Below are 20,457 nucleotides of genomic sequence, written 5' to 3' on the forward strand. Positions count from 1 at the left end.
TCCATCCCTAACAATGGGTCTCCATGATTCTGGGCTGGAGGAAGGGCTCATCTAGTCCATAAGTAGGGCTTTTTTTCAGCAGGAACACAGTGGAACGGAGTTCTGGCACCTCTTGAAAATGGTCACATGGCTGGTGGCCCCACCCCCTGATCTCCAGACAGAGGGGAGTTTAGATTGCCCTCTGCGCCGCTGAGCGGCGCAGAGGGCAATCTAAACTCCCCTCTGTCTGGAGATCAGGGGGCGGGGCCACTGGCCATGTGACCATTTTCTCCAAGGGCAACCCACTGAGTTCCACCACCTCTTTTCCCGGAAAAAAGGCCCTGTCCATAAGTATGGCTGTCCCTGGCCCTTCCTGATCTGGCCTTCACAAGCTTGCAAGCCGAAGAAGGCATGAGTGCAAATCCAGTCCTTAACTTTTGACATCTTAGACCTCTTCCACATGAAATTATAGCTCCTCACTCACCCAGAGTGCTGAGGTACACAATTCTTAATAGATCTTGAACCCGTCTTTTATGAACTGTTTGTCAGATTGATAATTGATGGGAATGTTATAGATGATTTTCAGCTTTCTTAAGCACTGTAGCCAATAACAGTCTCCCCCAACCCTGAACGTTTCTGTATGAGCCGAAACAAATAGAGTTTGTGAATAAAAGTCCTGAAGAAAAGATTTCAAAACAAGTAAAAATGTGTGCATGCGCATGTGTAGTTAGATTGGATCTACATAGGAAAAATACCTAAATGCTGTGCTCAGTGATGTATTTCTGACACTGTCAGCCAGAAATGCGGATTATATGTAAAGCTTTCTGTGTAATAAACTGCCCTAATCCACCTGCTATCTGGTAATTAATCATGATAGGATTATACTCCACGTAATCCTAGTGATTAAAAAAGCCAACTGTATTGGAAGGTAAACTTAATCCTGTTGCTAGGTCTAAGAATGCTAAATGTTTTGGTTTTGTAACAAAGCGAGCCCAGGGGGGCTCAGAGCTAACTGCCAAGCTGCAAGGAAGGCCATATCCCCCGCCGTGGCCTGTGTCCACCCCACCCCCCCATCTGCAAATTCACAGGCAGCTCTGACAACTTTTCTTTATTTAGATATTTACACCCCACTTTTCTCCCAAACGTGGGGTCCCAAATTGAGTTACAACATCCTCCTCCCCTCTGTTTTATTCCCACAACACCCACCTAGTAAGGTAGGTTACTCTGAGAGTGATTGACTGGCTGAAGATCTCCTTGCAAGAGTGGGAATTAGAACTGGGTCTCCCAAGTCCTTATTCAGTACTACACGATGCTGCCATACACCCTCTCACTGTTGCCGTTCGTCTCCCATTCTTTGGGTAAGCTTGATCTTTTCTCCACAGTCCTGAAATTGGGGGTCTGTTGCCTTCCAGAACCCTGTAGACGACTCCATAAGTTTCCATTCATGGCTTGTGAAGCTTATTGCAAATGAGGGGGGGGGGGGGGAGTTAGGCTGAAAGAAAAAAATGGGTCCCCTAAAAACCCGTCTAGACAAGCAGCAGAACAACATGGTAAAGAGGAGGCAGAGTGCTAAATTGGTACTGGACTGTATCACTTCTCACTGCAAGTGATAGGTTTCATTTTTCAAAGCTTCCAAACATTAATAATTCTCCTGTACTGGAAAACCTCCCTCTCCCTTGTGCTAACTTTTTACTTGCGGGGAGTTTTTGCATGGGGTAGGTTAAAAACAAGACCTGAAAAAAAAACCTATCACTTCACAAATATACCACTGCGCGTCTAGACCAGGCCCGAGACCACCTAGTGAATTCTGCCAAAGGCAACATTCGAACCAGGAGCGTCCTAATTCCTCGTGTCTCCTAGCTGCTGTGCTACACAAGCTCTCCAGAGGCGTATAGTTCATATTTAAGCTAGCAAAAGTGTTCAGGTTACTCAGTGAAATGTCACAGCAGAGTCACAGTTCTCATCAGACTTTATTTTGTTCAACCTTGTAATGGACTTTTCAGAAAAGATATTGATGGACCACTGTGTTGTCTGCCAGGGGCGGTTGTTGACTGAGATTGTAAGGAGAGTGGACTGTTTTAAATAACTTTCAGGTGTCCTGTTGTTCTAAATAAGATACCCAAAATGAAGTGTGGCGCCTTTTACGGAGCATTTGGAAGTGCTTTCGGGGTCCCCTGGAAGCCCAGGTTGTAGTGTGGATGGGGGCACCTTCCTCCAGTTCCGGTATGCAAGCAGGGAACTGTTTCCTTTTATATCCAACTGGGATCCACTGAAGCCACTCAGGCCATCATCACCTGAGTGGTCTAGAGACTCCTGCAGTGCACCCTGTGTGGTGGGGCAGTTCCTGGACTTTTTGGAGCTTCAAATTACACAGAAGGCATCCTAGATGGTTAGGTTTGGGGAGCTTCCTAAAACTCCCTAGCCCAGTACACACAAGAGAGAGTAGGAATGAGCTCTGGCCCTGCCGCTGCGCAGTCATCTGGTCATCTACAGGGGCAATTGCGTGAAGGAAGCTGCCACAGGAACGCTTCCTCTCCATGCTGCTTTCTGAACGTCACTGATCACGAGAAGGCGGCATTCACGTGGTGGCTCCTGTAGACAACCAGCAGTGGCACGAGGCAAGGGTTGGAACCAGCACTCACCCTCCTCTCTACCCACATCTTCAGGGAACATTTGGGTTGGGGGCTGTCGTGTGTGCTGGGTTCCTGTTTCCTGGTGCTTCTACCCAGTCTGAAGTTCCGGACCTGTGTTTTCCTCACCAGCGCAGATCTGCAAGAAGCAAAGTGACTGGGGGTGTGGGAAGTTTAAGGGCAAACTCATAGGAGAATTTGACCCTTCTCCGTTACCAGTTTCCTCTTCCTGAGGACGTTCTGGAGCCCCTTGTTACACATCGCTACATCGTATGGTGTCGTTTGGCCTTCCCTGATTTTAGGTGGTGAAGAAACAGGTCCCGTTCTACTACTGCAGGTAAAGGTTTGTGTTTTTATTAAGCTCCGCTAGAAGAAGAGATCTCAGCAAAAAAAACCCCTCTGTGCATATGAGTTGTTGCTAAGTGTTGCAGCCACGTATTTTTGTGTTTATTGAAATGTGCAGGAAAGGTGATAGCCCTTTTAAAAACAAAAACACAACAAAAATTTGCTGCAACTTTCTTTTTTTGTCAAAGGGCATCTGTATTTGGTTTTGCACTTCCTAGCCAATTAAGATTACTTATGCACTTTGAGCTTTATCTTTATAAAATAGTTGGCAAAGAGTCTTCAGTCCAAGAATTACTTAATTTGTTGCAGCAGGAGCAACCTTAACAACAACAGAAGAAACAGGGAGGGGAATAGAAATGTCTAGCCTGGTTTTACGTTAGAGTTCTTTTAAGCTGTGAGCTCTATGAAATTCTTGCCAAGGTATTTTCTGGTAGGTATCCCTGTTGGTCTGCAGTAGAAGAGCAAGATTCGAGTCTTGCAGCTCCTTAAATACCAACTATATTTCCAGAGTATGAGCTTTCAAGAGTCAAAACTCATTTTGTCAAATACCTTTAGAAGTGGAAGTATGTAGGGTTTTATCCAGCCAGAAGGTGGGAGCGGTAGGTAAAATAAGGGTGTGAGGTATAATGATATTGGAATTAGCTTGATAGAATTGGCGTTTGAAAAGCAGAAAATCAGCATCTGTAGTGAGAGAAGAATACAATATATTAAATCCTGGGAGGGGGGGGGTGTCCATTTTTCCAGATATGCAGATTAACTCAGTTTCAGCAATCCTCACTCACAACAACGCTCTTCCCAACATGGACATGAACTCTGGGATCGGATACCAACTCTGTCCCTATATTCACTCTAACCACGTAATCACTGGACCTAACACCAGCTATACTATCTCAGGCCGATTCTATTGTTCATTCTCCATATATATCATCACGTTTCAGCAATGCCCTTCACCTCTCTATGTTGAACGCACAGGTCAGTCCCTTTGCAGAATGTTCATAAATCTGATATAAAAATCACAGCATGTTCCATAGGTGACGTAAGAGTAGCAGTTCTCAAGGAGAGAAACTTCAAAGGAAAATTATAACACGAGATTGCTGAAACTGAGTTTATTTGCAAATTTGGAACAACGGCTACTGAACCCAAAACGTTGTGCCGAGGTAGCCTTCTAAGAGAGGGCCTGGGGGGGCATTTCCTAGTGGATCAGTCATAATGTGAAATGAGCTTCACAGCTTATATTAGCAACATGGATAGTGATCGCTTGAATGGTGAGGATAGGGTCGCCAGTCCCCCCGACCCTCCACCCCCCGCCCCCGCTTACCTGGCTGGTAGGGTAGGCACGGGCCACCTGGAGCACATTCCCAAGGCGTGCGGCACGCTCCTATGGGCCCAATCCAGGCCTGAATCGGCCCGGACTGGGCCTGAATTGGGCCGCTGCAGAGCACGGGAGTCTTCCCACGTTCTGCAGCGGCCTGTTGCAAGCAGATTTGAGGATCCTGGTAGATTTGGGCACCAAATGAGACAATTTGGGCCCAAATCGGCCTGCAACAGGCCGCTGTGGTCTGCGGGAGCACTCCCACGCTCCACAATGGCCCGTTCCAGACTGATTCAGGCCCAATCTGGACCAATTTAGGCCCAAATTGACCGAGATTGGGCCGCTACAGAGCGTGAGAGTGCTCCTGCACTCCACAGCAACCAGATTCTGACCGAATTCCCCCCCCCCGCCGCCTCGTGGAGTGTGGGAGTGCTCCCAGGGTGGCTGTGGCCTACACAATGATGTCACTTCCTGCCACGGGCAGCAAAGCAGGTAGGTGCTAGGGCCCCCACCTCCCACCAGGAGGACAGAGGGACCTGTCAACCCTAGGTGAGGATGTTTAGGGAAAGGGCTGTGGCCCAATGGAAGAGCTTGGCATGCAGAAGGTCCCAGGTTCCATCAGTGGCATCTCCAGTTAAAAGGACCGGGCAGCGGGTGATGGGAAAGGCCTCTGCCTGAGGTCTGAGTAGACATTACTGACATTATTGATGGACTGATGGTGTGAGTCAATATAAGGCAGCAGCTTATGTGTTCAGTTACGAAGTTTGTCAGTCCTTAGCCCTGCCTTTCACGCTTCAGGCAAGCTTTTTGCCGTTTTAGAACCATTTTGTTAAAAGCAGCTCTTGCGTTCATCCATTCTTTTGGAATGGACCGTATCGTTGCTGTGTCACAGAGCCATTCGGGGAAATGGAGGGGAAAACCCTGCGATATCCTTTGGTTTTCCAGGAACAAAAGAATGTGTGCTTGTTTGGAGGGCAGGGACAGCAGTCGCAGGATAGCCCCACTGCCTCAAAAACATTGGATACACATTCACTCTCGGTGTTAGTCACAGTTGTTGTGACCTTCCCCCAAATATAGTAAAGTTTGTATGACGAAGACTGGTTGACGGACGCGTGTTCATCAATTGATAACTGGTTCACGGCGTGATCTGTTGCTTGTGTGAATGAGCCATTGCCAGTTATGTGGGTTTTTCAGGAAAATTTGCGTTGGAAAGTTTCCCAATTCAAATTTAAATAAATCATTTAAATAGTTAATTAATGTTGGTAAAATTTAAATAATATCAGTAAAAGATGACAAATACACTGTGTAAAAGCCTGGACCGTGTACAAGCTCTGTTGTTTGTCCATACTTCATACCCCTCATGTAGCCCACCTCTCTGGAACATTCGTGACTGGATCTTTCCAGCGTTTTAAAAAGCTGAACAGCATCTTTAAAAGCACTGCAGCTGGGTAGCACCTATTTGGTGGAAGATTGGGTGACCACCGAAAAAATAATTCATCCCTCACAAGCGGGATTTCGGAAAGGTCTTGGAACTATAGACCACTGTCAAACGTTGTACCAACCGGCTTACTCTGGAATAAACGGGCCAATGAAGGCACTTTATGTAGCATTCGTTGACTTGGCTGCCGCATTCGATTCAATCCATAGGTCTTGCATATGGTCCAAGCTTGCCAAACTTAACATCGATAAGCGACTGTACTGTATTTGTGTTGAGGCATTGTTCCTTTCTCTTGACATCAGTAAGTTTGATACCCGTTGGCAACTACTCTGCTAATGATTCTTTCTTGGTCATACAGAATTGATTTTGCATAATGGGTAGACTAGACTGGGAATAACTCCCCTAAGCTTTAAGTTGTATGCCAGGCTCTCTGGGGATGTGGAAGGCATCTTGGTCAATTGGCATATTTCATATTCTTTTGTGCTGATTGGACGACTGTGATTGGGTTTCCATATTTGTGGCCATTGATCTTGACCATGCTTCTTGGATCACAGTCCGGGCAAAGTGATATTGCCTCTTAGTATGGGAACAGGTGTGATTATCCGTATCTAGAAGGCAGAAGCTTTTCTTCTGCAGTCGCTGAGCAGCACCCATGGGAGTGTTTTCAAGCTTTCTTACTTGCTTCCCAGTTAAAATGTTTTCACCTAAAGGGGAGAGATGTCCTCCAAGAACATTTGAGTGTAGTACAGTCATCCACTACTTGTGTGCTACGCCGTTTTGTTACTTTGAGGAAAACTGTTGCCAGAGCCAGTACATGTTTCAGTGGTCCCTGGAAAAGCAGTGGAGGGGGGAAAGCTCTGTAGGTGGCTGCTGGATTTCATTTGGATTTTAAGGTCAGTGCCAAAGAAGGTCCCATCAAAGGTTCTGTCTTTTGAGTCAGTGGTGCTACATAACACCCCTCCCTCAAGCCCTTTTCCATTTCTGCGCTTTTATATAACTGCGGTGGACTGCGTGTGTTTAATGCATGTGAACACTACAAATTGGTAGCAGACTGGCCAAATTTCACTCCCATCAAAAGAACTTTGTAGAATAACACTACATTTCTAGCCAAAACATTTTAGTAATTGTTTACCCCACCAGGTGACAATGAGTTCAGGGAAATGTCCTTTGCCAGGGACCCAAATGCTTCATTATTAATTCCAAAACTGTTAGTCACTGATTTCTCCACCTCGTTTCCCTGCCCTTGAGATTCCATCAGAAAAACACAAAACTTTGAGAAGTTTCCTTCCTACCTGGGAAAGTATTATGAATTGCAAGCGAAGAACCAAAGTCCTTTGTATTCCTTTTGCATTTCTTGGAGTCTTTTTTAATAACTGGATTTGGACGCCGTAGGGTCAAGATTCCATCTGGATCTAAAGAACTAGCACACCAAAGTGGTTATTGTGTCAGAATCGGATCTGGAAGGCCTGTGTTTGAATCCCACCCTGCCACAAAGTTCACTGGGCCACAGTGACCTAGCCGTTCCCTCCTGTCCTTACCTACCTCAGAGGGTGATTGTTGTGAGGTGCTCGCTAGTTCTGAGTACCAGCCCCTTTTATCAGAGCTCTCCCAAATCCTGAGGGCTGAACTGGTGGAAATCAGCACTACCTTATATATGAGTAGTGACATCTTTTTTAAAACAAAAAAAGCTCTTGTGTGCGTCATAGCTCTTTGCCTCTCCCTAAAGCTAGCAAAACCCATCAATAAAAACTGCAAATGTTTACTGCCAATCTATTTGCATAATATATACAGATTCCTGAATTCAGCCTTTCTTGCTGCAGAATTGCAGGTGTTTGCACACAGTATTTTCAGCCCCTCTCTATGAGAGAAACATTTCACATACTATGTTTTAATTTATCCATGACAGCTAAATGCACCCTCCATAGACTGGAGGGTGCATTTAGCTGTCGTGGCGCAGAGAGGTAAGCTGCAGTACTGCAGCCCAAGCTCTGCTCACCACCTGAGTTCGATCCTGGCGGAAGGCGGGTTCAGGTTGCCGGCTCAAGGTTGACTCAGCCTTCCATCCTTCCGAGGCTGGTAAAATGAGCACCCAGTTTCCTGGGGGTAAAGTGTAGCTGACTGGGGAAGGCAATGGCAAACCCACCCCATAGCAAAAAGTCTGCCAAGAAAACGTCGTGATGCGACGTCCCCCCATGGGTCAGTAATGACTCGGTGCTTGCACAGGGGACTACCTTTACCTATCTTTATACACTGAGGCAGTTTATACCTTTGAGGAGCCACTTGCTGGAAAGTAAATAGAGGAGGGGCTAGTTCCGATGATCAGCCTCCCGAAGAGGTACAGCCTGTTAGAGGCAGATCATTGATTGCAGGTGGACTTTTGGCCTGGTTCTTTATTAGCAAAAGAACTCAAGATTAAAATATGCAATACTAAAACACAAATGAAAGTACACACAAAATCTAGACTTGACTTTTCCTTTTTCTTTTTTAGAAACTGTCAGCAAGTATAAAAGAAACCATGTGTCAGCACGCTCAGGCCAGCTGCTTTATCTAAGCTAAAATTTTCTAAATTGTAATTTAAACTGAAATAGCAGTGTAGGCAGCTGTAGGCTCTCTTGACAGCCCAGGGGTTGTAGATCTAATTTTAATTAGAATATAGGGCTGCGTCTGCCTTTGAAATGGACCGGGTTGCCATGTTTGCCCGGATATGGGATTAGTTGCGGGGGGGGGGGGAAGGGAGTCAGGGTTGCAGCATTCGGAGTTTACAAGAGTTAAAGCTTTTGATTTATTTCAGGTATTGATTTGGGGAATCAGATTCATGATAGATATTTTCGGCATTGCCTCCCAGCTTCAGAGCGTAATCAATTCCTTGGAAGTGCTGCCTTGGCTTGCTTTGCTCCCAAACTCTGCTGGCTCTTGTGGGTTTGCGTAAAAGATCTAGTTATACAGATTCATGTCTAGCACACACCCTAGGCTTTCCACTGACTGCCTGAAATTGAGATGTCACCAGTCAGTTGACTAGCCAGTTGGCAGGTTATTATTTGACCACTGTCAAATATTATCAAATATTCCATGAAGCGAAAAACGGGGGGGGGGGGGGATGCATACTTTTTAAATTGGCATCTTCTAATAGCAAAGCAAAAAATAAGAATAGAGTCTTTCATTCTCTGCACTGCAGACATTCATTTTCTCTCTCTGTCCCCATCTTGCATTATAATCATATTTAAAACCATACTTTTGCAGTGTTCCTTAACTTTGTTTAATTGCATTTTAAACACACTTCTAAATGCTGCCTGGCTGTCTTGGGAGTTCTAAAATAAAAGCCAAGAAAACCCCTGTTCGGTTTCCTGTATATAGTTTCCTTTATGTTTGCAGTAGCATTGTTGGCTATAAGCAATTATTGATTTTAACAGTTTAGTGTTTTAATGTTAATGTTTTGTAACAAGAGTTAATTAAAGCTACATGCAAATGTACATTGGTTGAACAGCTGAGCCATTGTGGACACACACACAGATTTTGTGTCCAGACAAAATAGTTTTCGGTCATTTCAGCAGAAAGTGATGTAATTCCAGTGGGGTAGTTGTGTTAGTGTATTGTAGCAAAACAAAACACAGAGGTCCAGTGACACCTTAAAACTAACTTCATTTATTCCAGTATGAGCTTTCATGAGGCAGAGCTCACTTCTTCAGAATACAGTCAGAAGAAAGAAACTTGTTTACCTCATTTTTTACAGAAAATTACAGAAGGGGAGGGGGGAAGAGGGAGAAGTTAAGCTCATACTGGAATAAAAGTTAATCTTTAAGGTGCCACTGTTTTGTCATTGTTTTGTTATGTTAAAGATTCATAAAAGAGTAAGAGTCCAGTAGCACCTAGAAGACTAACAAAATTTGTGGTAGGGTAGGAGCTTTTGTGAGCCACAGCTCACTTCTTCAGAATGCTTTTAACAGGCATTCGTGTGGGACTGTTCGCACTGGAATGTCATTAAGAATGCTTGCTTGAAATTATATTCGAGCACGCATGCGGTTGAAAGCAATGTTGTGTGGATATTGGGGTGTGCGTCCAGTTGGTATTGGTGGTTCTTGATACAGTAAGTGAGGCAAACAGGCAGGTGAACACCAAGGGTAAGCAATCTTGAATCTAATTTGTTGAATGTGACGAGAGAAACTGTAACAAATAAATCCAGAGGAGTTAGCCGTGTTAGCCTGTATTAGCAAAATCAAAAAGAGTCCAGTAGCACCTTTAAGACTACACTTTTTTTCCCCTCACACACTTGGATTCTAAACCAGGATGAAATTCATTGTCGGGATAGAATTCTTTTTACTACATTTATCTCCTGAGGACCCAAAGTAGCTTACGACATTCTCCTCCCCTCCATTTTTTCTCACAACAACCTGTGTGGTAGGTTAGCCTGAGAGTGTGTGACTGGCCCAAGATTGCCCAGCAAGTTCCCAGGGCAGAATGGGATATTGAGCCTGGGTCTCCCAGAGCCTAGTCAGACATTCTAACCACTGCACCACACTGGCTCTTGGCTATACCACACTACATCACACTTGGTGGTCAGATCACCGCCGGTGCCAGGGTTTCTGGTGCCCATGGCCACGCACACCCCGTGTGCGGGCCCCCGGACTTCATGATGATGTAACCATGTGATGACGTCACCACACAGCAAAGCTGCGCCCATTGGCCAGCGGGTGGCTGCCCATGCTCTGCACACCACCCCGTCCGCCTGCCGTGCCTGGCCCGCGGCTGCTGCACCCGGCCGGGGGCATGTGGCTGCAGTGCGGGGCTGGCCTGCTGCAGCAGCTGCGGGCCAGCCACGGCAGCTCCATGGCGCACGCCTCCGCCCTGGCGCCCCCTCTGGCGCCTCCTCTGGCCCCACGGTGCCCGCCTCACTGCCTCACTGGTGGCACCAGCCCTGGGTCAGATGGGTCAAAGACTTCCTGAACCAGGTAGTCTGCAATCTCTGTTCCTCACAGAAAAGGAGAAGAAGGGGGGGGGTTTGCAAGCTCAAGAATGAGCCAAGTTCATTCTCATCGTGAACAAACGAAGTTGATGTGTAAATGCACTCTAAGACTCAGCACGGCGTTTAATTATTATATTTGTGGTGTGTTTCTTTTGGACTGTTGTCAGAGTTTCACAGAATCTCTTTCAAGGACCTGTCATTGTAGAGAAGACAAATGTAACCATAGCTGGCCTCTAACACTCTCGTCTCAAAGGGTAATCTCAACTGTAGATTGTTCAGCAATACACCAGCCTGGCGGATAAGTCCTCAGACAAGTTAGTAGCCCACAAAAAATGTTTAATAGCCAGCCTGCCCACTCGCACAAACTGTTAGTCGAAGAGAAGAGAACAAACTTTTCTAGTTTCAAAGACATCGTCATCATAGTTTGTTTGTTTATGGTCATAGACAGGCAAACACAAAGCAAGAGATAGACTTCCCTTAAAAATCCATTAAAAATATGGTACTCACTTATTTATCTTTTTGGCCATCCATACTATCCATGAAACTCTCCTCCATCGCCACATTTCAGATGGATCAATTTTCTTCCTCTCAGCTTTCTTCACTGTCCAGCTTTCACATCCATACATAGCAATGGGGAATACCATAGTTTGGATTATCTTGATCTTGGTTCCCAGAGAGACATCTTTATCTTTAAGGATTTTTTCTAGCTCCTTCACAGCTGCTGTTCCAAATCTTCTGATTTCTTCATTGCAATCTTCCTTTTGGTTGATGATTGAGCCAAGGAATAGACAATTGTGAGCAATTTCAATTTCCTCATTGTCACCTTTAAAATTGTGTAATTCCTCAGTAGTCATTACTTTTGTCTTCTTGATATTCAGCTGTACTCCTGCTTTGGCACTTTCTCCTTTAACCTTCATCAGTAGTCGTTTCAAGTCTTCACTATTTTCTGCCAGTAATGTGGTATCATCTGCCTATCTCAAACTGTTAATGTTCCTTCCACCAATTTTCACTCCACCTTCTTCTAGATCAAATCCAGCTTTCCTTATGATATACCCTGCATAGAGGTTGAACAGGTGCGGAGATGATACGCGTCCTGAGTACAGGTTACACATCAAAACAATCAGATATGGCAGGTTGCGCATCAGAACAATCAGATGTCGCGGCACCCACATTTCTTTTAAGACTCTCCATAGCTTTTCATGATCTACATAGTCAAAAGCTTTGCTATAATCTATAAAACACAGACTAATTTTTCTTCAGAAATTCCCTGATATGCTCCATTAGCCATCGTAAATTTGCAATGTGAGGAGATATTATTTACACATACATATTTTTAAATGGATAAGTACAATAATTATGGTGAGATTATCTTATAAAAGTAACCTATGCATTTTCTCCCATAAGCAACATTCTAACATGTGCTTGATTTGAGCAGCCTGGAAATCTGTTGAGCCGGGGGGATATATACTTTAAGCAAATCAGTTGGTAGAGAGGACAGTGACGTGAGATATGTTCTGTTGTTTCTCCGTCTCTACTTCCGAATGGGCAGTGTCTTTCTTCCAAGGAGATATCACCCCTCTACGTCCGCTGTAGTGACGGCTTGCCATCTGGCAAGGGAAAAAGCCCTCTGCTGTTTTGGAATTTCTAGTTCAGATACTGGGGTAACTATATATTTGACTTGTGATGGAGCCAGAAAAGTTGGTGAACTCCCTACGTCAATATGGTACCTTTGCTTGATCAAATACTACTTTTAAGAAGGATTGGAGGGAGAACCCCAGAGCAGCCATCTTATCGTTTATAGCCTTCTCCCACGATGATTTAAAACTATCCTTAATAGTGGGGTGGGGGGTTGAGTCCATTTGGATTGTAATTTAATTTAACCATTGAGTGATGGAGGCAAGGGCCACCCTGGCCAATACTTTAATCATGCCAGTCTCCAGTTTCAAGTTTGCATTTGAGACCTACTTTGGCATATAAATTTTGGTTGTACTCAGGGCTCTTTTCTAGGGGGAATGCACAGTTCCGGCAGTTCCCCAAAGAGGTCACATGTCAGGTGGCCCCGTCCACCTGACTCTCGGCCATTTTGGGCCCGTTTCAGCCTGGATTGGGACCGAAACGGCCCGGATCGGGCCTCTGACAGGTGGTGGATCACTCTCCCACTCAGCAGCAGCCCGATCCTGCCCATTTTGGGCTCCTTTTCGGTAATTTTGGGCCCCTTTTGCCAGTTTGGACCCGAATTCGGCACTGAATGGCCAGGATTGGGTCCAAAACAGCCAGAATAGGTGATGTCAGACGGCGTGGCATATGCAAATCAGTTATGTTAATGACACCCTTCTGGTGATGGCATATGCTAATGAGCTATGCTAATGAGTTCCTCCAGCTCTTTTTCTACGAAATGACCCTTGTTTGTACTCTCTCTGGTGGGACGAAATAGAAAGGTGGAGGTCCAAGTACTGTTCCATATAAAAGTTGGGCTAGTGTTTTGGCTTGAAAAACGTTAAAGGTGGCAGGTATTTTGGACTGTTGGAGTTTGGGGGCCAGACTCGGAGCCACTAAATCTCCTCAGAGCTGAGAGAGCTCGTGAAGTCAGTTACAGCCCATTAGAGATGGCTGCAGTCCTTGTTCCATATTACTTCTTATTGTTCAATAAATGTTGATTGTTTGAAGCACTGCAGTTGCCTTCCAGTCTCAGTACATATTATTTATACTGCCCTCTCTTCGTGCGTAGAAATGTAACAATGGCTTGGGCAGGTTTTTGCCCTCTTTCAGCTCTGTGCTCACAGAGGGCCTTCATCTTTCTGGTCGCCTAAAACCAGTTCTTTACAAGCATCCAGCCAAGTGGATATTTTCATGCTGGCCATAAAATACAGGTGTTAAACCCAGACACTAAAAAGTTTCTGGTACTGACTTCTTTTTTTTTTTAAGTGTTTCCTTTCCTAAAAACAACTTCCTCATCCCAGTATCACGCGCAACCTTGGCTCTGGAATACATCATGGACACACTTAAACAAAGCCGGCATTTGATGTGATTCTGTTTGACAGAATGTTTAATTTTCTCCCTTGTGCTTTCTTGGCAAATGGGGAAGGGAAAATATCAAACAAAATATACATTATCCACCTTAGGCCATCTCTCCCTTAACTCCCCCCCCCCCAGTCTTGTATAGTTTTAACACTTTTTTTTTTTTTAAAGGCAGCTATTACAGTGTCAGCTCTTGTATGGATGGGGAGGGGGGGGCAGGACAGCAGGGTGCCCAAGATACTTATCCATCAACAGCTGACAAGGCATCATCAGAGAAGCGAATGGATGGTGTTTTCAGCTGCAGGGCTTTTGCAGATAAAACCTGCCCTTGTTATGAAGAGAAATTACTCCTGCCTGATGCACACTGTTGTCTTTGAGCTAATCACCCCCAGTTTCTGACACCGCTCTGACAGGGCCCCTGATTGCAGTCGGCCCACTTCAGGCAGCCGGTACAGAGCAGCTCTTTGAGTTAACTGTTAAAGCTGCAATAACAAGCCATTCATTACATATATTTAGTGCTGGGTGGAGGGGAGACCCCTCCCTTCTTCCCCTTTCCCTTTCACTTTGTGCTTATAATTTTTTTTAGCAATTTGCATTTAATGACTCCCTTGAATATGCCTTGAATTATGCATTTGAGTGATGGACATTGTTGGCTTACACTTGAACAGTCAAAAATAGTAATAATAAATCCCCTCTGGCGATGAAGCAATAATTATTCTTGAATTGCGCCCCCACCCCCACCCCCACCCCAGTCTCAGTAGGGAGGAGTCGGTGGAGGCTCTTTGAGAAGCAGCTCGCTCAATCGCCACGAGGTCCTCCGAATGTCTCATTCTGTCCTCGTGATTCTGTCCTGGTTTGCATACCGTACTCAGCCGTTCTAATGGAGGAAAGTGGCTTGCGTCCAGATGTCTAATCTTCGAGGTCAGAGCTTCCCTAATTTTCTGCCTTCAAGGGACCTTTTCAATATTGATTTGGCTGCCAAGGATCACTTGTTCATTGGCAACAGAAGGTCCGTGTACTGCAGGGATCTCTGTGGTTTGCTGGGCAGTTTAGGCTTCATAGTCCCCCCGCACTAATTTGAGTTTACCCTAAAACACACTTGTGGTTCCCTGGGGTAGGGTTCCCAGGTGCCTACTGGTGGCAGGCAAACTCCTGGGGATTTGCCCCCTCGATCAGCAGGAGGAGGCAAGCCCCTGGAACTCCCCACCACCAGCAGGCATCTCAGGAGCGCACGCAACGTGCACGCTCCCAACCAGCGCGGCGACATCACTTTCAGAAGTGACGTCACACCGTCCACGGGAGCATTATTGTGCTTCATTTAGAGCTGATTTGGGCCCCAGATGGGCCAAATTGGCCCCGTGCAGAGCGCTTGCGTAGGCAGCATGTTGATGTCACGCTGGCTCAAAGCATGCACGAAAGTGGACCTCATGCCCAGCACAAGGTAAGTGACAGGGACTCCACCCTTCCGATGGGAGGTGAGGGGTACCTGGCAACCCTACGGGGGGGGGGGTGCATTGCAGGGTTCAGAGGGCCCTTCAGAGGGTTCCTTCTCAAGGAACCTCAAGATTCCCCGGAATACAATTTGAGACTCCGTCTACGCATTTCAGAGTCCTCATGTTTGTTGAGGAATGGCTCGAGAACTTTGTGTCCCATGTTGTGATGGGAGTTTTGTGCCTCCCAGATGCACACTGGCCCTTTCCTGTTTGTGCTGCAGAAAACATGGCTCCCAGTTCTTTCTCTTGCAAATGCAACCAATGTGCTTGGACAGTTTTTACTTAAATAACATTGCAGTTAATCTGCTTTGCCCTTTTTTTTGTAAGATGGTGATTTTCTGTGACTTTTGCCAAATCCTCGAGTTGTATGTGCAGCAGGGCTGACAATGTATTTTTAGGTGTCTGAGATTTTTCAAGCGCTCTCTCGCTGTATTTTTATTTTGATTCTACAATGTATGTATTGGTGAGCTGCCGCACAGCATGTCATCCTGTTATGAAGTGCAAGTCAGTTTTAAAAAATTGTTTTGGGCAAAGTTCTGTGTTGACTTGGTAAACATTTTAAACTGGGCAGCAGTGCTGAGGAGTAATGTTTTCCCCAGGGCTTTTTTTCTGGGAAAAGAGGTGGTGGAACTCAGTGGGTTGCCCTCGGCGAAAATGGTCACATGGCTGGTGGCCCCACCCCCTGATCTCCAGACAGAGGGGAGTTGAGATTGCGCGGCGTGGAGGGCAATCTCAACTCCCCTCTTGTCTGGAGATCAGGGGGCGGGGCCACCAGCCATGTGACCATTTTCAAGAGGTGCCGGAACTGTTCCACCACGTTCCGGCTGAAAAAAAGCCCTGGTTTTTCGTAACCAGAACAAACCGCAAGGTGTGTCTTGCAAGGAGGTTCTCCCCCCTGCCCCCTAGTAAGGAATATGTAATTACATGTTTTAGTGCTTGAAATTTAATGGCTCAAACTAGATTTAAAATGGATGTAAATATTTTAAAAGGAGCTCCTGCAAATTAGTCGGCAGTAGTGATACTGACAAATTATCGCAGTAAAAGCATCAGCCCAGAGGCATTTTTTAGGTTCTGATTCCCTGTGGTCTCCTGGAATAGAACTAACATTATCAGATGCTTGAAGGGATATCCTAGATTGGCGGCTGCGTGTGTAACAAGCATGCACGTGAGTGCACACATCTATGCATATTGGGGGTGCAAGGGGAACAAGTTTGTGCACAAGGGTCCGTGACGTTTCACAAAACTAACAGCTTAGTGTGTTTGCTGGTCTCTGCAGAGCCTGGATGTTTGTGAGATTTAAACTTGTATGCATGGGTTTACCTACTCCCAGCTAGCAGACCCTAGTAATGCACAGGCAAAAAATTAACCTTACAAATTCCAAACCATTTCTCTAAAGCACTGAAAGCAGCTTACACAAAATGAAATACAATACAATGAAGCAACGATAAAAACTCATAAAAACGCACAATGCTGCTAAAAAGAAGCATGTAAACTCTCCTGAAGGAAGGGCGAGGGGGTGGGGGGCGGTCTGTGAAATTTTTCTGAGTTCATAGAACTGGAACAAAAGTGGTCACACAGCCCTTGTGGAAGGTAGGCAAAAAGGAACATTTTCTGCCTTGATAAATAAAGTGGTCCGGAACTTGGGGGGCTGCATTGGTGAAGCCCCTGCTCTCAGCCAGCCCCATGCTAGTTTGATACAAAAATGTTGTATGTAGCAGAGCCTGATCTCAAAAAAAAAAGTCATTGTCATCTGGTTTGCAAACCAAATTTATAGTAGGAAAATGAACCATGGTCTGCGTTTCATGCATTGCAACAAGGTGTCAGTTTCTGTGAAGGTGCAAATCTTCAGTCTTTGCACTGTATTGAGCGGGGAGGGGTACATGCCCAAGGACTTCTTGTTTTTGTAATGTCAGTCCATTGGCAACAACACACGGAGGCAAGAAAATTGGCCTCCCCGCTTGAATCCGCTGCCCAAAGTGACAGCTTTCTTCATGGTAAGGCCAACCCCAATCCAAAAAGCTTTTATGCGGATATTGTCCTTGAAAGCCCAAACCTGGGTATAACCAGACCCTTGCAGAGAAAGGAAGTGGCCTGTTTTAGGTGTTTCTACAGATCGTTCCTTTATAACTGAGGGATCTTTACTACTCTGGCTCCTAAGTGTTGGAAAGCCTTTTGCTGTTGAGGCGAGAAGTTCTGGTCCAGATTGTACGGTGGGCTGACTTTTTAATGATTGGGTTTTTTGTCGGTTCGTTTAGTTTCTCAAGGGAAGGGGTTCAGTCTCTTGAGTTGCGCAGAATGGGAAGCACCTATGCAAGTGTGCAAGCCAAAAGGCTTCCAAGTATCCCTCTCATAAAAGAAAACCTAGTTTGTCGTTAACACCTGGCTACTGCCTGTATGTCTCTCAAAATGGGTTTCAATCCAGAACTGGAAGAGTGTTTGTGTGTGTACCTTTTTCTTCTGTTGCAGAAACTACTAAGGTGCGTTACACTTTCTTCTGTGCGTGGTTTTGGGTTGGTTCAATCACGTCAGATGCATGAGAGCTCGACTCCTTGGAGGGTCATGGCGTGAATAAACTGATGCAGATACAAAGCCACGAGGATGAGCAGCAGGAGAATATATCTTCTCACAGAAATGAAGCCCTCTGGCCTGAGTCTGTCAGGAAGGAATGGAGACTGACGTCCTTATAAAGCCTCTAATTTTGAACTAAAGATGCTTCCTGGTGTGCTAAGAAATTGGAAGTGCTCTCACGGAAGCCTCTTTGGCTAAAAGAATCTTTTTTTTCTCTTCTCTCCCCCCATTTAGGTTCTAATAGCAGATGATTACTCTGACCCATTTGATGCCAAAAGTGAGGGGAACAAGATGGGCAAAGGAGAAAACACTGGCTATATGGAACCTTACGAAGCCCAGAGGATTATGACCGGTAAGGGTGCTACAAATGTTCTCAGGGGTATGAATTGCATCTGCAGTGTGGTGGAAGCGTTACAATTCCTTGACAGCATCGCTCGGTTACGTTGCATGTGTGGAATATTGCTGATCCTGCAACGTGGATACAAACACTGTTTGTGGTATGTGGAATGGAGTACTGAGAATTGAATGAAAGTTTTGGGGCGGGGCGGGGGGGGCGCTCTTGCTTTTGTCACCGACAAGGAGCCACCAGTACAGAGTGCCCTGGCTGCTGAGAACAGCCGGCAGATCTAACCCCAAAGGCTTTACAAGAGGTAAGGTTGTTTGGGCCCCTCGGCTGGTGAAACTAGGCTTAGAGTTGGGCGGTGGATCACAGGAGGATTCAGTGCCTGGAGTCTCTTAGGTCTACCCATTCAAAACCCTCACTGCAAAGCCTGAATATCAAAATGAAGCCACAGTCTACACTGTTTCTTGTGACTCCATAAATAACAATTCCTATCATGTGTGTATTTTTTCATGATCGTTTGTGTATTTCGTACACATCTTCACCCACACAGAAGTTCCATCTCTGTGTGCCTTTTGTGGGGTATTTCAGAGAGGATTGTAGGGCTGTACTAGGTTTTCGCTAAGATGGTTTGGCCAGGGGCTTGTGGGTTGTGTTCAGACTCATCTTTGAACCAATGACAAGGAACTCGATGCAGAAATCTGATTCAGCAGGCCACTTCTGTTGATTTTGGTGATGGTTTACTTTGTTTCCTTGATTTCCGATAACACTTCCCGTTGAATTTGTTGTGTGCACAATGGTGCTGTCTGATACAACAGGGTTTTATTTAAGTTTGTGAGCCTTATTGATTACACATGAGATTTAGGTTTACTGGAATGTATGCAGATATCAGAACCAGCTCTCAAGCCACCCTGAGCCCATTTGTGAGGAGGGCAGGGTATAAATCGAATAAAATAAATAATAAACAGCATTAAGGACTTGAATGTTATTCTCAGCTATGGGAGGAAACAGGGTTTTAAAGTTCCAAAAATTGTATTGTTAATTTTGCATGTGGCAGGGTATATTTTCTCAGTATTACTGTGGTCTTTTGCAATTCACACTTTTGTATTGTACCTTGAGATGGTCTATATAGAGTTTGTTTTTTAAGTGTCAGTGTATTATTTCTCATTCAGTTAGGAAAATGACACCTAATTTTTGGATCTTACGTTCCTTCATAAATGCTAATTCTTGTTCTGAATATGGTATAAGGGCAACATTGTTAAACGCAGCAGCCACATCAGACAACAGATTTAATGTGTTACTGTTTCCACACGGGGTTTGGTCACATTGGCTGTGCAGCCAGTTTATTTGCTGGGATGTAGGGTTGATTAAACAGGCGTAATGTTGTTTAAGAAACCTGGAGACGATTTTGAAACACAGTTAATAATATCTGCTCCAATTATAACAGTTTAAAAAGGCACATCTTCCCAAAAGATGAGTTATATGTGGCTTATAATGCTGCAGACCTTGGCAAGCAACCTTCCTTCCTTCCTTTATTTATTTATTTATAGTCAGCTTTTTTCTCACTCAGATTCGAGGCAGAGTACAAAATATTTTAAAAATGCAGTCAGACAGCGTATGTAACACATCTGATGAACAATGCAATAGAGTTACAAACACAGAAGACAGCGCAGACAAAAACACACACATTAAGACATGATGTACCATGAGCAATGCAGAAGATGGATTATAAAAGTAGAAGTCAAGATGGTAAAAACAAGGACTTCCGGTTTGGGATTCATGGAGGTCTAACGCAGCTCCACTTGCGGAGCTGACCGGACTGCCGTTTTAACCGGCCGGTGGGGTGAAAATAGCCCGCGGCCGACTGCTCTCAGGCGGGGAGCAGGCAAAGAACGCTCAAGACCCTAGGGTGAGTTAGATCTCGGACGAGGGGGGGCTCTACACAACAGGTCCCCTCCCGATCCTTGAGGTCCCACCTTGCGACGGGTCGGCTATAATCTCTGCGGCAGTTTTGGGGCCAATTCGGCTGGCACAAGACCTACATACCCAAGCTTCGATTGGGGGAAGAAGCTGAGAGGAGAACTTAAAATCGAAACAGCGATTACAACCCGAGAAAAGTGAAGAGAAGGTAAAGATCATTATCTTCTGATACGGGACAGATTGATAAAAACAGAGAGGAAAAAAAAGTAGATTTTTAAACTGCAACAGATTAGCGAAAAGGAGGGGAAGACTCGGCAGGAATTGTATTTGAAAAGAGACTAAGTTTAAAGAAGTTATTAAAGAAATCGGACTATTGTTTTGAATACCTGTGGCTTTGGAGCTGTGAGAAAAAGACACCATCGCGAGATCTGCTGTGGGAAGACGGGAGACAGGA

At 45.3% G+C, this 20,457-nt stretch overlaps 1 protein-coding gene across 2 annotated transcripts in view; it reads left to right on the forward strand.

Moving 5' to 3' along the window:
- Positions 1-20,457, forward strand: part of SHB (SH2 domain containing adaptor protein B) — a 213,081-nt gene that overhangs the window by 48,568 nt on the left and 144,056 nt on the right. For both annotated transcript variants that reach the window (XM_054986452.1, XM_054986451.1), the window contains exon 2: positions 17,978-18,095. In XM_054986452.1, the coding sequence (XP_054842427.1) occupies positions 17,978-18,095 (118 nt within the window). The remainder of the gene's footprint in view (positions 1-17,977; positions 18,096-20,457) is intronic.

The sequence above is a fragment of the Eublepharis macularius genome, chromosome 8 (assembly GCF_028583425.1).
Source record: "Eublepharis macularius isolate TG4126 chromosome 8, MPM_Emac_v1.0, whole genome shotgun sequence".
Classification (NCBI taxonomy): domain Eukaryota; kingdom Metazoa; phylum Chordata; class Lepidosauria; order Squamata; family Eublepharidae; genus Eublepharis; species Eublepharis macularius.